This window comes from Suncus etruscus, chromosome 10, assembly GCF_024139225.1.
Source record: "Suncus etruscus isolate mSunEtr1 chromosome 10, mSunEtr1.pri.cur, whole genome shotgun sequence".
Taxonomy (NCBI): domain Eukaryota; kingdom Metazoa; phylum Chordata; class Mammalia; order Eulipotyphla; family Soricidae; genus Suncus; species Suncus etruscus.
The window spans coordinates 110,738,362-110,753,024 of NC_064857.1; the positions used below are offsets into that span (position 1 = coordinate 110,738,362).

The 14,663-nt window shown below is 39.5% G+C and overlaps 1 protein-coding gene across 1 annotated transcript in view; it reads left to right on the forward strand.

The window, feature by feature from the left end:
- AOAH (acyloxyacyl hydrolase) overlaps window positions 1–14,663 on the forward strand; it is a 280,216-nt gene that overhangs the window by 235,167 nt on the left and 30,386 nt on the right. The window contains exons 14-15 of the mRNA XM_049781733.1: window positions 7,198–7,234; window positions 8,030–8,104. Of these exons, the coding sequence (XP_049637690.1) occupies window positions 7,198–7,234; window positions 8,030–8,104 (112 nt within the window). The remainder of the gene's footprint in view (window positions 1–7,197; window positions 7,235–8,029; window positions 8,105–14,663) is intronic.

Below are 14,663 nucleotides of genomic sequence, written 5' to 3' on the forward strand. Positions count from 1 at the left end.
CCCTGCCTGTACCCTAAACAGGCTCTACATTTCCCTCGTACATTCTCAATATTAGGACAGTTCAAAATGTAGTTATTTCTCTAACTAAACTCATCACTCTTTGTGGTGACCTTCCTGAGGTGAGCTGGAACTTCCAACTCTTTTCTCTTTTGTGTCTGAAAATTATTATTACAAGGGTGTCTTTCATTTTTCTTAAAACCCATAGATGAGTGAGACCATTCTGCATTTCTCTCTCTCTCTCTGACTTATTTCACTCAGCATAATAGATTCCATGTACATCCATGTATAGGAAAATTTCATGACTTCATCTCTCCTGACAGCTGCATAATATTCCATTGTGTATATGTACCACAGTTTCTTTAGCCATTCGTCTGTTGAAGGGCATCTTGGTTGTTTCCAGAGTCTTGCTATGGTAAATAGAGCTGCAATGAATATAGGTGTAAGGAAGGGGTTTTTGTATTGTATTTTTGTGTTCCTAGGGTATATTCCTAGGAGTGGTATAGCTGGATCGTATGGGAGCTCGATTTCCAGTTTTTGGAGGAATCTCCATATCGCTTTCCATAAAGGTTGAACTAGACAGCATTCCCACCAGCAGTGGATAAGAGTTCCTTTCTCTCCACATCCCCGCCAACACTGTTTATTCTCATTCTTTGTGATGTGTGCCATTCTCTGGGGTGTGAGGTGGTATCTCATCGTTGTTTTGATTTGCATCTCCCTGATGATTAGTGATGTGGAACATTTTTTCATGTGTCTTTTGGCCATGTGTATTTCTTCTTTGTCAAAGTGTCTGTTCATTTCTTCTCCCCATTTTTTGATGGGGTTAGATGTTTTTTTCTTGTAGAGTTCTGTCAGTGACTTGTATATTTTGGAGATTAGCCCCTTATCTGATGGGTATTGGGTGAATAGTTTCTCCCATTCAGTGGGTGGCTCTTGTATCCTGGGCACTATTTCCTTTGAGGTGCAGAAGCTTCTCAGCTTAATATATTCCCATCTGTTAATCTCTGCTTTCACTTACTTGGAGAGTGCAGTTTCCTCCTTGAAGATGCCTGTAATGTCCTGGAGTGTTTTGCCTATGTGCTGTTCTATATATCTTATGGTTTTGGGGCTGATATCGAGGTCTTTAATCCATTTGGATTTTACCTTTGTACATGATGTTAGCTGGGGGTCTAAGTTTAATTTTTTGCAAGTGGCTATCCAATTGTGCCAACACCACTTGTTGAAGAGGCTTTCCCTGCTCCATTTAGGATTTCCTGCTCCTTTATCAAAAATTAGATGGTTGTATCTCTGGGGAACATTTTCTGAGTATTCAAGCCTATTCCACTGATCTGAGGACCTATCCTTATTCCAATACCATGCTGTTTTGATAACTGTTGCTTTGTAGTACAGTTTAAAGTTGGGAAAAGTAATTCCTCCCATATTCTTTTTCCCAATGATTGCGTTAGCTATTCGAGGGTGTTTATTGTTCCAAATGAATTTCAAAAGTGTCTGATCCACTTCTTTGAAGAATGTCATGGGTATCTTTAGAGGGATGGCATTAAATCTGTATAATGCCTTGGGGAGTATTGACATTTTGATGATGTTAATCCTGCCAATCTATGAGCAGGGTATGCGTTTCCATTTCCGTGTGTCCTCTCTCATTTCTTGGAGCAGAGTTTTATAGTTTTCTTTGTATAGGTCCTTCACATATTTAGTCAAGTTGATTCCAAGATATTTGAGTTTGTGTGGCACTATTGTGAATGGGGTTGTTTTCTTAATGTCCATATCATCCTTATTACTATTGGTATATAGAAAGGCCATTGATTTTTGTGTGTTAATTTTGTAGCCTGCCACCTTGCTATATGAGTCTATTGTTTCTAGAAGCTTTTTGGTAGAGTCTTTAGGGTTTTCTAAGTAGAGTATCATGTCATCTGCAAACAGTGAGAGCTTGACTTCTTCCTTTCCTATCTGGATTCCCTTGATATCCTTTTCTTGCCTAATCGCTATAGCAAGTACTTCCAGTGCTATGTTGAATAGGAGTGGTGAGAGAGGACAGCCTTGTCTTGTGCCAGAATTTAGAGGGAAGGCTTTCAGTTTTTCTCCATTGAGGATAATATTTGCCACTGGCTTGTGGTAGATGGCCTTCACTATATTGAGAAAGGTTCCCTCCATTCCCATCTTGCTGAGAGTTTTGATCAAGAATGGGTGTTGGACCTTATCAAATGCTTTCTCTGCATCTATTGATATGATCATGTGGTTTTTATTTTTCTTGTTGTTGATGTTGTGTATTATGTTGATAGATTTACGGATGTTAAACCAGCCTTGCATTCCTGGGATGAAACCTACTTGATCGTAGTGGATGATCTTCTTAACGAGGCATTGAATCCTATTTGCCAGGATTTTGTTGAGGATCTTTGCATCTGCATTCATCAGTGATATTGGTCTGTAATTTTCTTTTTTGGTAGCGTCTCTGTCTGGTTTAGGTATCAAGGTGATGTTGGCTTCATAAAAGCTATTTGGGAGTGTTTCTGTTTGTTCAATTTCATGAAAGAGTCTTGCCAAGATTGGCAGTAGTTCCTCTTGGAAAGTTTGATAGAATTCATTAGTGAATCCATCTGGACCTGGGCTTTTGTTTTTTGGCAGACATTTGATTACTGTTTTAATTTCATCAATGGTGATGGGGGTGTTTAGATATGCTACATCCTCTTCCTTCAACAGTGGAAGATTATAAGAGTCCAAGAATTTATCCATTTCTTCCAGGTTCTCATTTTTAGTGGCGTAGAGTTTTTCAAAGTAGTTTCTGATTACCCTTTAAATCTCTGTCATATCAGTAGTGATCTCTCCTTTTTCATTCCTGATACGAGTTATCAAGTTTCTCTCTCTCTCTTTCTTTGTTAGGTTTGCCAGTGGTCTATCAATCTTGTTTATTTTTTCAAAGAACCAACTTTTGCTTTCGTTGATCTTTCGGATTGTTTTTTGAGTTTCCACTTCGTTGATTTCTGCTCTCAGCTTTGTTATTTCCTTCTGTCTTCCTATTCTTGGGTCCTTTTGTTGAGCATTTTCTAGTTCTATTAGCTGTGTCATTAAGCTACTCAGGTAAGCTCCTTCTTCCTTCCTGATGTGTGCTTGCAAAGCTATAAATTTTCCTCTCAGTACTGCTTTTGCTGTGTCCCATAAGTTCTGAGAGTTTGTGTCTTTATTGTCATTTGTTTCCAGGAACCTTTTTATTTCCTCCTTGATTTCATCTCGGACCCACTGGTTATTGAGTATGAAGCTGTTTAACTTCCAGGTGTTAAAGTGTTTCTTCTGAGTCCCTTTGGAATTCACAAATAATTTCAGAGCCTTGTGGTCAGCGAAGGTAGTCTGCAAAATTTCTATCCTCTTGATCTTATGGAGGTATGTTTTATGTGCCAGCATGTAGTCTATCCTGGAGAATGTCCCATGTACATTGGAGAAGAATGTGTATCCAGGTTTCTGGGGATGGAGTGTCCTATATATATCCACTAGGCCTCTTTCTTCCATTTCTCTCCTCAGGTCTAGTATATTCTTGTTGGGTTTCAGTCTGGTTGACCTGTCCAGTGTTGACAAAGCCGTGTTTAGGTCCCCCACAATTATTGTGTTGTTGTTGATATTATTTTTCAGATTTGTCAGCAGTTGTATTAAATATTTTGCTGGCCCCTCATTCGGTGCATATATGTTTAGGAGAGTGAATTCTTCCTGCTCTACGTACCCCTTGATTAATATAAAATGTCCGTCTTTGTCCCTTACAACCTTCCTGAGTATAAAGTTTGCATTATCTGATATTAGTATGGCCACTCCAGCTTTTTTATGGGTGTTGTTTGCTTGGATAATTTTTCTCCAGCCTTTTATTTTGAGTCTATGTTTGTTCTGACTATTCAGGTGCGTTTCTTGTAGGCAGCAGAAGGTTGGATTGAGTTTTTTGATCCATTTAGCCACTCTGTGTCTCTTAACTGGTGCATTTAGTCCATTGACGTTGAGAGAAAGAATTGTCCTGGGATTTAACGCCATCTTTATTTCAAAATTTGGTGTGTCTTTTGGGTAGTCTTGTCTTAGATTAGGTCTTTCAGTTTTTCTCTTAAGACTGGTTTTGTGTCTGTGAAGTTTCTGAGCTGTTTTTTGTCTGTGAAACCATGTATTCTTCCATCAAACCGGAAAGTGAGTTTTGCTGGGTATAGTATTCTGGGTGAAGCATTCATTTCATTCAGTCTTGTCACAATATCCCACCACTGCTTTCTGGCATTGAGTGTTTCTGGTGACAGGTCTGCTGTAAATCTCAGGGAAGCTTGCTTGAACATGATTTCCCCTTTTGATCTTGCTGTTTTCAGAATTCTGTCTCTATCTGTGGGATTTGTCATTGTGACTAGGATGTGTCTTGGGGTGGTTTTTCTGGGGTCTCTTTTGGTTGGTACTCTTCGGGCATGCAGGATTTGATCACATATATTCTTTAGCTCTGGAAGTTTCTCTTTAATGATGTTCTTGACCATTGATTCTTCCTGGAAATTTTCTTCCTGGGTCTCTGGGACTCCAATGATTCTTAAGTTGTTTCTGTTGATCTTATCATAGACTTCTATTTTCGTCTGTTCCCATTCTTTGACTAATTTTTCCATTGTCTGCTCATTTGCTTTAAGTTTTTTGTCCAATCTCTCCTGCTGTATGGAATTGTTATGTATCTCATCTTCCACAGCACCAAGTCTATTCTCAGCTTCTGATACCCTGTCCCAGAGCTTATCCATTTTGTCATTCACTTCGTTTACTGACTTTTTCAGTCCTGTTAGTTGACATGTTATTTCAGTTTGGAGTTTTGTCATTTCTGCCTTCATATTTTCTTGGTTCTTATTAGTGTTCTGTTCAACTCGATCCATGGTTTCTTGGAGTCTGTTGAGCACCTTCCATATTGCTAGTCTAAAGTCCTTATCTGAGAGGTTGATTAGTTGTTCAGTCATTATCTGGTCCTCAGAATTGTCATCTTCATTCTCTATGTCTGATGCTGGCCTGCGTTGTTTCCCCATTGTCACACTTGTATTGTGGGTTTTTCTACGTGTTGTGGTGGTATTCATTGTCTATATGATGTAGGCAGCACACTCCTCTGGCTCCTCCCTTTCTGGATGGGCTGACTTGCCTCTAAGGGAGGGGAGTCCTCCGTGGATGAAGCCTCACACTGGGTCAAATCTTAGGCCCGAGCATGCAACAGAGAAGACAGTCCAGAGAGAAATGTTTGCTTCTGTGATATAGCGCCGTTCTTAGTGTGATTTTTCCTTCTTGTTGCAATGGAGTTCTTTCCTTAGAAAGAGTGCACGGCCGCGTAGCGAAGCGGAGCGGCCGTGCTCCTCTGAGCCTCTTTTTGCCCCACTCGCAAGAGTTTCACGCAAGAGGACAGTAGACAGACATAGACAGGTCACACTCACAGTCTTTCACAGTTGAGCCCCACTGGGCCGGTGTACTTTAGCGGATTTTCCCCGTCTGGTGTCACACACAGGGAGCTGGCTTTTGCCCAGATAGCATTGTTATCTCTTCCCGAATGTAGTTTCTTTGGAGTTAGCTTCCCAGGGCTCTGAGGAGAGCTTCCAAAGTTCAGGAAAGACAGAGAAGGGTAGGACAGGGCTCCCTTCCGGTGCTCAGTTCCTCAGAAGAAGCACAGCCCGGTGGAGATTCTGCAGGTAGAGCAGTCAGCACTCTGCCTGGAAACCCCCACCTGCAGCCATTTCTCACTCACTCACTGGCTCGCTGGGTAGCTTCTGAATGTAGTTTCTTTGGGGTTCGCTTCCCAGGGCTCTGAGGAGAGCTTCCAGAGTTCAGGAAAGACAGAGAAGGGTAGGACAGGGCTCCCTTCCGGTGCTCAGTTCCTCAGAAGAAGCACAGCCCGGTGGAGATTCTGCAGGTAGAGCAGTCAGCACTCTGCCTGGAAACCCCCACCTGCAGCCATTTCTCACTCACTCCCCAGCCTTATTATTATTATTTACCTATCTATTTTTGGTTGATTTCTTTGTTTTGGTGTGGTTATTGAAGTTGTTGTCCCCATTTATACTTATTTTTTTCTCTTCTTTTCTTATCTTTCTTTATGTGCTCTGCCATGTTTCTTATCTCAAGACCATGGCTTTTTTTTTTTTTTTGGGTGCTTATCATTATTGTTGGAGTCCTCACTGTATATTTGACACTTCTTTTTGTACTGGTGGAGTGTTTCACCTTTTTTTCCTTCATCTCTCAAACCAATGATGAGAGCCTCTAAAAGGATTTGGCCCATTTTCGGCGTATTAGACTTTTACCCCAGTTTATTACTTTTCTCTTCTTCAAACAAAACCACATAACTTGAACTAGCTAGTCCTGCCTCCTAGTTAGAAGGGGAAATATGGGAGGCACCAAGACCAAACAGGTGAAAGACTACTAAGTAGTAGGCTAGGTACAGAGGGGACCACATATTCTAGCAGCCCCGGGGGTGAGGGAAGAGGATATGGGAAGTAGGACAAAAACGGAGGTGTAGGGAGGACAAATTGGTGATGGGAATCCCCCCTGATTTTATGTAAATATGTACCTGAAATATTATTGTCAACAATATGTAAGCCACTATGATCAAAATAAAAATTATATTAAAAATTCATTTTCCTCATCTATAAAGTGAAAATACTTCTGTGCCTACTTCACACTTTTATGGTAAGGCTTAAATGAACCCATATTTTAAGTGTTTGATAGAATTTCTCTAATAACAAGTATTCACTATATACAAATGGCAGAACAGAGATTCCCAAAAGAGGTAGCAAGAATAGGAAGAGAACAGTCATGCGCATGGTTATGGGAGTGGAAATAAGCAAATTCTATAGTCTGAATTTTGTACAGGCCAGTTAGTTTGGGGGAGATTCATTTGAGTAAGCAGAAATACTATGCAGTTATTAAGAGGTGCTTCTCATTTCCTCTAGGAAGAATGGTTGCTCTAAAAGATTCCTTTTTAAAAAATTGTTCCTCCCATTTGTCAACTTATTTCTTAATCTTCTGGTAATTTTATTCATTTGTGGTAGGAATATCCTAAGAACAGTTTAGTCAAGCAATTTTGGGTTTTGATGCCAAGTAAATGTAAAAATATTTAGGGAGATCTTCAGGTTTCAGTTGTGTGATAGTCTGAATGATCTCTAACAACACAATAACTTATCTTTCTGATTTCTGGCAAACATATTCTTATACTATTATTTTATATTTATAATTATTCAGGTGCATCATCCCAAAATCTGGAGACATTTATGGAAACGTAAGTGTAAAGGGCATCTAAGTTTCTTTTTAACTGGTTTATCATTGAAAGATGAATGAAAATTTATTATTGTTAACTGTGCTGTGGTCTGCATAGCACATCTATAGTTCAGTAACTATCCAGGTATTGGCATGTCATCACTTTTTGTGCCCATCAAAAAAGGATACGACAAATATAAAATCTTTTTATTCATTATTTATTAATGAGAAAACAATTTGGGGCTCCCTTTGAACTTAAAATTTAGAATCCATGGCCTAGGTGTCCAGAATCAGTATCTGGGGAAAGACAACATAATCTCAGCTGTCACCAGTTCCTGCCAATCTGAATATAAGTACTAAGGTTATTGTGGTTATTGATGGCAAATGCTATGAAGGATGCTAAGAACATGGTGATGTATCTCCCACTTAAGATTTTAATCCACTATTTTCCATTCTATTCATTATATGCCCTTCTGTGAGAAAGACACAGATTATAGACTGGGAGGATGAAGCAAATTGCCTGCCACAGAGACATGCAGGGCAGGGTAGGTGGGAGGGAAACAGGAGACATTGGTGGTGGGAAAGGTACACTAGTGAAGGATATTATGACAGAAATCCAACAATGAACAGTTTTTTGTTACCACGGTTCTTAAATAAAGCAATCTTTTTTTTTAAAGAGAGATTCTGAAGTGAAAAAGAAAAGGAAAAGAGTTTCCAAAGAGGATGATCAGAGTGATCCTTTTGTAGGACTTGCCTAAAATGCTCATTACAGATCTTCATTTCCATTGACTTTCAATAGAACTCTATGATTTCTCAGTTTGTCTAGGAACCAACTATTGGACCATCCAGCCATTGCCATCTATGCCATGGTTGGAAATGATGTGTGCAAGAGGTAAGTAATAAGGAGGGAAGACTTTGAACATTCTTTCCCTCTAGGCTACCCTCATGACAGTAGTTGCAATCAAACTGAATCTAGCTCAGAGAGCAAGTTCTAACACACAGGAACCAACAAAGCAACCGATGGCGCTGCCAGTTCTTTTCTTAAATGTTCAAATTCACTTTCTTTGCTCTAGATGCCACACAAATGGGTGTATTTTGATCAGTTCTCAGAAGTATTCCAGAAATTGGCTAGCCTAGAATATAAGATATATATAAGAATATAGAATATAAGATTTATTTAGAATATGTTTATTTTTTAATATTTATTTATTTAGAATATAAAATTTACTAGTCTAGAATATAAGATTGAGAATCGTGACTTTTTAAACAAGAGAATGCTGAGTCACTAGTATTTCATAAGAAGCCTTCTCAGTCATAATCCAACAGACCTGCTCAGGTGGTAAAACCAGCAGAGACTTGGAGCATTAGCACAAACATACATATGGCTTGTTCTACTTAAGCTTACATCCCATAGTAAAAGAAAATTTTGTGAAACTGCTCATCTGAGTAGTGATTTCAAAATGCTGAGTGCTTTAATACCCCCACAACATCCTAGAAAGTTTCTCTAAATGTATGTGTATTCCTAAAAGTATGCTGTTCCTGTGAGTGCCATCTGTCCTATAATCGTGGCCAAAATGAAGAAACAATTGAGATGGGATCTAGAACGTTTACACAGAAACTACTATTCATGGTTTTAAAAACAGAAAAGTAAGGCCAAGAGAGATTGCTTCGTTTGCCAGAGGTAAAGTGGTGGATTCATAACAGATCTAAACTCTACTCCAAGTGGTGCTGTCAGTTGTTCATTTTGTTCACTGCCCACTCTTGGCTTTTCTCTTTACTCACCAAGCTTGGTGCTATCCTCAATATAAAAGTATATTTCTTCCTCTGATATTACCAACCCAAACATCCTTGAACTCTTATGGTAAAGTATGGGGTGTAGACCCAGTGAAATGAGTTATGGAAAATGAAGACCATGCCTCAATCAAGAGAGGCTATCATGCCATACTAAGCTTGCAACATCCTAGGCTGCTTTCTTTACTCTTTCATGAACACAGGCTTGCTAAGGCTACATGCTGGGGACCTAAGACCCAGCCTCTGTGATGAACCCCTCGAACTCTTCAGGTATTAGAAAACATTCCGCAGATCTGCCATGAGCTTAGCACCACCCCACTCTCTGTACTCATTATGATAGCCTTTTTTTTGTTTTGTTTTTGGGCCACACCCAGCAGTGCTCAGGGGTTACTCCTGGCTGTCGGCTCAGAAATAGCTCCTGGCAGGCACGGGAGACCATATGGGACCCGGGATTCCAACCAACCACCTTTGGTCCTGGATCGGCTGCTTGCAAGGCAAACACCGCTGTGCTATCTCTCCGGGCCCTCATTATGATAGCCTTAAGAGGCAAGTTTAACAGTCCCATTTTATACTGGAGGAAACTGAGGTTCAGCAACTTTAAGAAAAAAATGTATATGATCATTGAATAATAAAGCTGAGAATCAAACTAGGTTCCCTGACTATACTCCATGCATTCCATAGTCTGCCCTTAGATCATTTGCTTTCCCTTGCACATTTACTTTCTGAAGGCATGTACTGAGTATCTATGGCATGCCAAGATCTCTGTCATCCTCCAGGAAAAAAGTGGTAAAGAGACCACTGGCCCTTTGCTGGGTGCCCTGAACTCAACCTCTAACTATATCACAAAGCAGAACAAAATAATAGCCAAATCAATCTCCAGCCTCAGGACCGAGTTCCCTCAGTTCCTTCAGTGGGTCTGGTTGGCCAGTTATTGAAGGAACACCCTACAGGAAGAGGTGCTGACTCCAAGGCCAAAAATACCTGAAACTCCCTTTCCTGGCAGACTCTACTTACCCAACAACCCCTCCAGTCTAGCCATGTTTTCCCTATTCCAAGAGCCAAAAGGCAGGCAGGCATCTTTCAGAGACCTGTGCCAGCCTCTCCCCTCACTGCCAGAGACCCTGGCAGAGAAACGGTGAAATAACAGAGTTGGAAGCATGGTATATTCCTGCAGTGCCCACTTTGCAATGTCCTGTGGAGGGGTTGAAAAAATAGAGACAGATGGAAACTCTACCTCTCCATCTGCCAGGACATCAAGGTGGAGAAGATAAGCTAAAGTGAGCAACGAGACTTCATAAAAAGCTCAAACCAGCAATGATAACTTTATAAGCCATAATGGAGCAAGTTTGTGCTTCTTTCTCAGTTCTCTAACATGTTCAGTGACTGAAGATCCTAATTGGAAAATAGCTTTAATGTCAAGACTCACACAAAATTATATGAAGAAATTATATGGAAATAATATGGAAGTATAACATGGAGAAATATGCAAATCTCTTGCTGTGATACTATTCAATTTGACCTAAGTTCCCTCACCTGGACCTTCCTTATCACTGCCTGAAAAGCCAGAGAAATAGAATGATACAAAGGAATAGAAATTCCTAGAAAGAAGGAAAAATGAGTGAACTCTTTAGTGAAACCTTGGGGGGGGGGAATGTAGCAGTGAGAAACAGTAATGATTTTAAAATCCCCAAATCAGAATTGTTCCCTAACATCTCAATGGAACATCCCTGAAATAACTATGGTAATTGGTGGAAATGTAATTAAATATTTTGAATGTCTACATGGTTCCATTTTTATCTAGAAAATTTTTTACCTAGATATAAATACCTACATATTTACCAAGAAATTCCAAATTTCCTAATTCTTTTTTTTTTGCCTCCCTCCCCATTTATTTTTAAATTTCCTAATTCTAAATTTCCTTCCCACCAAATGAAGAGTTTTAGAACCACTTAATACAGGTTTTGTGTGTCCATGTACTTTGAATGCCATCCAGAAAAACAGCTTTTATGTTCCAGTCTGACAGATCACAGGTTCTGCAGTTACTGGATTGCCAGGAAACTTTATCTACTCAAATGGTAGGAAAAAAAAAAAAAAAAAAAAAAAAACCAGGAGGGAAGGGAAAAGACCAAACTCCAGCTGCTCAGAGAATTCTCCCTCCCATTCTCACTCCTCAGTGACAACATAGGGAGCCAAGAAATTTCCCATGCAGCCAAACTATGTCAGGACACACTTAAGAGGCCAAGCATCTCTATGTACCCAGTAATATGGGATTATGGGCCACTCTATTTACAGTCTGTATCTCTATACGGGGCCTTATGGGTGCGGACTCAGTAATGCAATCACAACTAGTCAGTTTAAAATAGAGGATTAACTCTAATTACCCATATATTTCAAAAGCAACTAATGTTAGTTGTATTGTCTGAACACTCAATCATGACAAACTGGGGTGTGATTTGGTTTCAGGGATCATCTTCCACAGAGCCTGCAAGCCATATTCCAGACAGGCATCCACCAGGTGAAATCCAACAGAACATATGTCAGGGTAATGAAATGAGCACAGCTGCCCTACACCCAGTCACAAAGCTTATTTTTGCATGATCAAACACAATTCATTTAGGCAAGGATGGGCTCTGAACCACCCAAGGGGAAAGTCTCTTTATCTGTTCCCAGCCTGGCCATGTGTTCTTGGAATCAGTAATGGGTACCAACTTTTCAGCAAAACCAAGTGGAAATGGTCAGCCTCAGCTGGAGTGGTTGTCAAAGTTCTCTTCTGTCAGCTTACTATCCCAACCTCATCTCTCCATTTGACTAGTGGGTATGTAGGAAGGGTCAGCAGACAATGTTGAAATGACACAGTGGCCCAAAATTGGCTTGATGTCGGAAGACTCAGTGCGTTAGTGTTTTGGAAGACTTGGTGATCAAAACATTAGTGAAATGGGGTTAGACACATTCATCTCAGCCTATCAAACCTGGACAGAAGTCAGAAAAAGTCTAAGAGATGTTTTCAAACCAATTACTCTTTTGTCTCCAAAATACTGTGGCTAAGTTCCTTCCAAAATCAGAGGTGGAGTTTAGACTTCATGTTTTCAGTGTTGCTGACTTTGTACTTTGGATGTATCATTTTCCTGCATCACCAATATAGCCAAATCCTCTACCCTTACTCACCATTGCTTCCCTTTCTCATCTTCCTCCTTCCCACATTGATTTCTTTTTTTTATGCCCTCCTCCCTAAGCTCTGAGGTCAAGGAGGAGCTAAATTGTATTTCTTTTTACTAAATTGTATTTCTTCATCCAGTTAATTCTATATTCCACTGATAAGTGAGATCATCCTGTCTTTGTCTTTTTTCTTCTGACTTACTTCACTCAACATGGTATTTTCTATTCCAACCAAGTTGGAGCAAATTGTTTAATTTCAGCATTTCTTGAAGCTGCATATATATTCTACTGTGTATATTTGTGTATATTTACACCACATTTTCATAATCAATTCACCTGTCATTGAACACCTAGCTTAATTTCATATCTTAGCTATTGTACTAAGTGCAGCAATGAATAATGGTGTGCATACATCTTTTTTAATGAATTTTTTTTCAATCCTGGGGATATAATCTAGAAGTAGAATTACTGGGTCATATAGCAACTAAGTTCTACATTTACTGAGGACTCTCCATATAATATTGCCCATCAAAGTGGGGGAGAATGACAGGGTATGGGAATACTGGTAGTAGAATATGGAGAACTGGGAGAGGGAGTTGACATTGGTGGTGAGATTAAATAATAATTAACAATCATTAATTAAATAATAATTAAAATATGCCTAAAATTCAACTATCAATAATTTTGTAACTCATGGTTCTTTAATTAAATTTTAAAATATTTTAAAAGTAAAAACCATTGAAAAAGAATAAAACCGTTTTAATCACTGTTGTCTAACAATAAAATGTGCTGTCCCTCTCCCCGCCCTCTCCCAAAAAAAATCAAATGGAGAGAAAGAACACAGATCAAAATAACACTGCTGCAGATTTTTCAGGACAGAGTCCTGTACTAACATCTAAAAGGGGTGACTTCTACCTTTATTTAGGTTCTTTAGCTCTTTATTGAAGGACAAACTGGTTAGTTTAACTATGCACTTGACAAAACTCATGTGCTTATTATTTACCTATACAGAATAACCAAACAATAGATAGAGAATTCCATCAACAACTCCAACTTTTCCATTTTCATTTTCTTTGTAATTAGCCATTTGGGCTATGTTTGCCTGATTTGTAGGTTGCTCTTCCATAAGTACAAATTAGTTGAATTTCTTTATTTGTCTTCAGGGTTGTGTCTCTAACACCCTTCCCCCAAAATCATTAAATAGAGAGCTTTGGAGACTTGGCTCTATCTTAACTCATCTTGATATCCTGTGGTTAGACTGCTTAAGCTAAGCATAATCGCTTTGTGCCAAATTGCTATTGTATCAGCAGGAAAAACACCCAAAGTACCAAAGCAAAAGTTAATATGGGCTATGGATGTGGCTCAGCAGTAAGTTTGCATGCCCTGCGTATGTGTGGTCACACACACACACACACACACACACACACACACACACACACACACACAGAGTTAACAGGGAATGTAAGCTAGCTCTACTAATGACAGACGACAAAGTACAGGCATCCAGCTTGCTTTCATTTCACCCCTGCTGTCTTACTCCAACCTCACAGTGCTCGCTAGTTACTATGGGTAGGTTCTCTTGGTGTAAGTAATTCACAAGGCAACCAAAATCCCCTTCACAAACAGATTCTTTGAGACTTCTGTGCCCATGCAACTCAAGCCAAAGGCCCTAATTACCTTTCCCCCCGAATAGCTAAGGTACTAATTTTCAAACCCTGTGGAAATTTATACTCGTTAGTTACTAAGAAAGGAACAATTCAAGAAGTTGTTGAATTTTTCCAGTATAATGGTAATATTCTGTTTTTTCTCTGTGTCTGTCTCTTACCACCCAGCCCCTACACACACACACACACACACACACACACACAGATACACACACACACACAGACACACACACACGCGCGCGCGCACACACACATACACACACATCTTATTTCTGAACCAAAATTTCATATTTTGCTCTTTATTTCCCAACTAAGTGTTAATTAGCATTTTCATTTTTTTCAGGGGCCCCTCTTGGCTATGCACATGGGAATCACTCTTGTTCAGTGCTCTGGCAACTATATGGGATATGGGGGTCCAAACCCAAGTAAGCCTTGTGCAATATACATGCCCTACCCGTTGTGCTATTACTTTGGCCCCAGATTATAAGCATTTTCCATATGTGCCTATTGGCTATCTGTATATCTTTCTAGATAAAATTTTTCTTCAACAGCAGTTCTTGCATTTTTTGCTCCCAGTGTTTCCTATTGTGTTTTGTGAAAGCCTTTATAACTTGGATATTAATCCTTTGTCAGATGCTTGTTGTGTAAAAATTCACTCCCACTCAGTGGGATGCCTCTTTCTTTTAATGATAGTTTGTTTTGCTATGCAGAAGGACTTTAGTTTGATGTGATTGTTTTCACTTGTGTTTCTCTTGCCATTGAAATCAAATCCTGGAAGATATTACTGAAGATATCACTCATTTATCTTGAAGTGTATTGTCTGTGTTTTCTTCAGTGCAT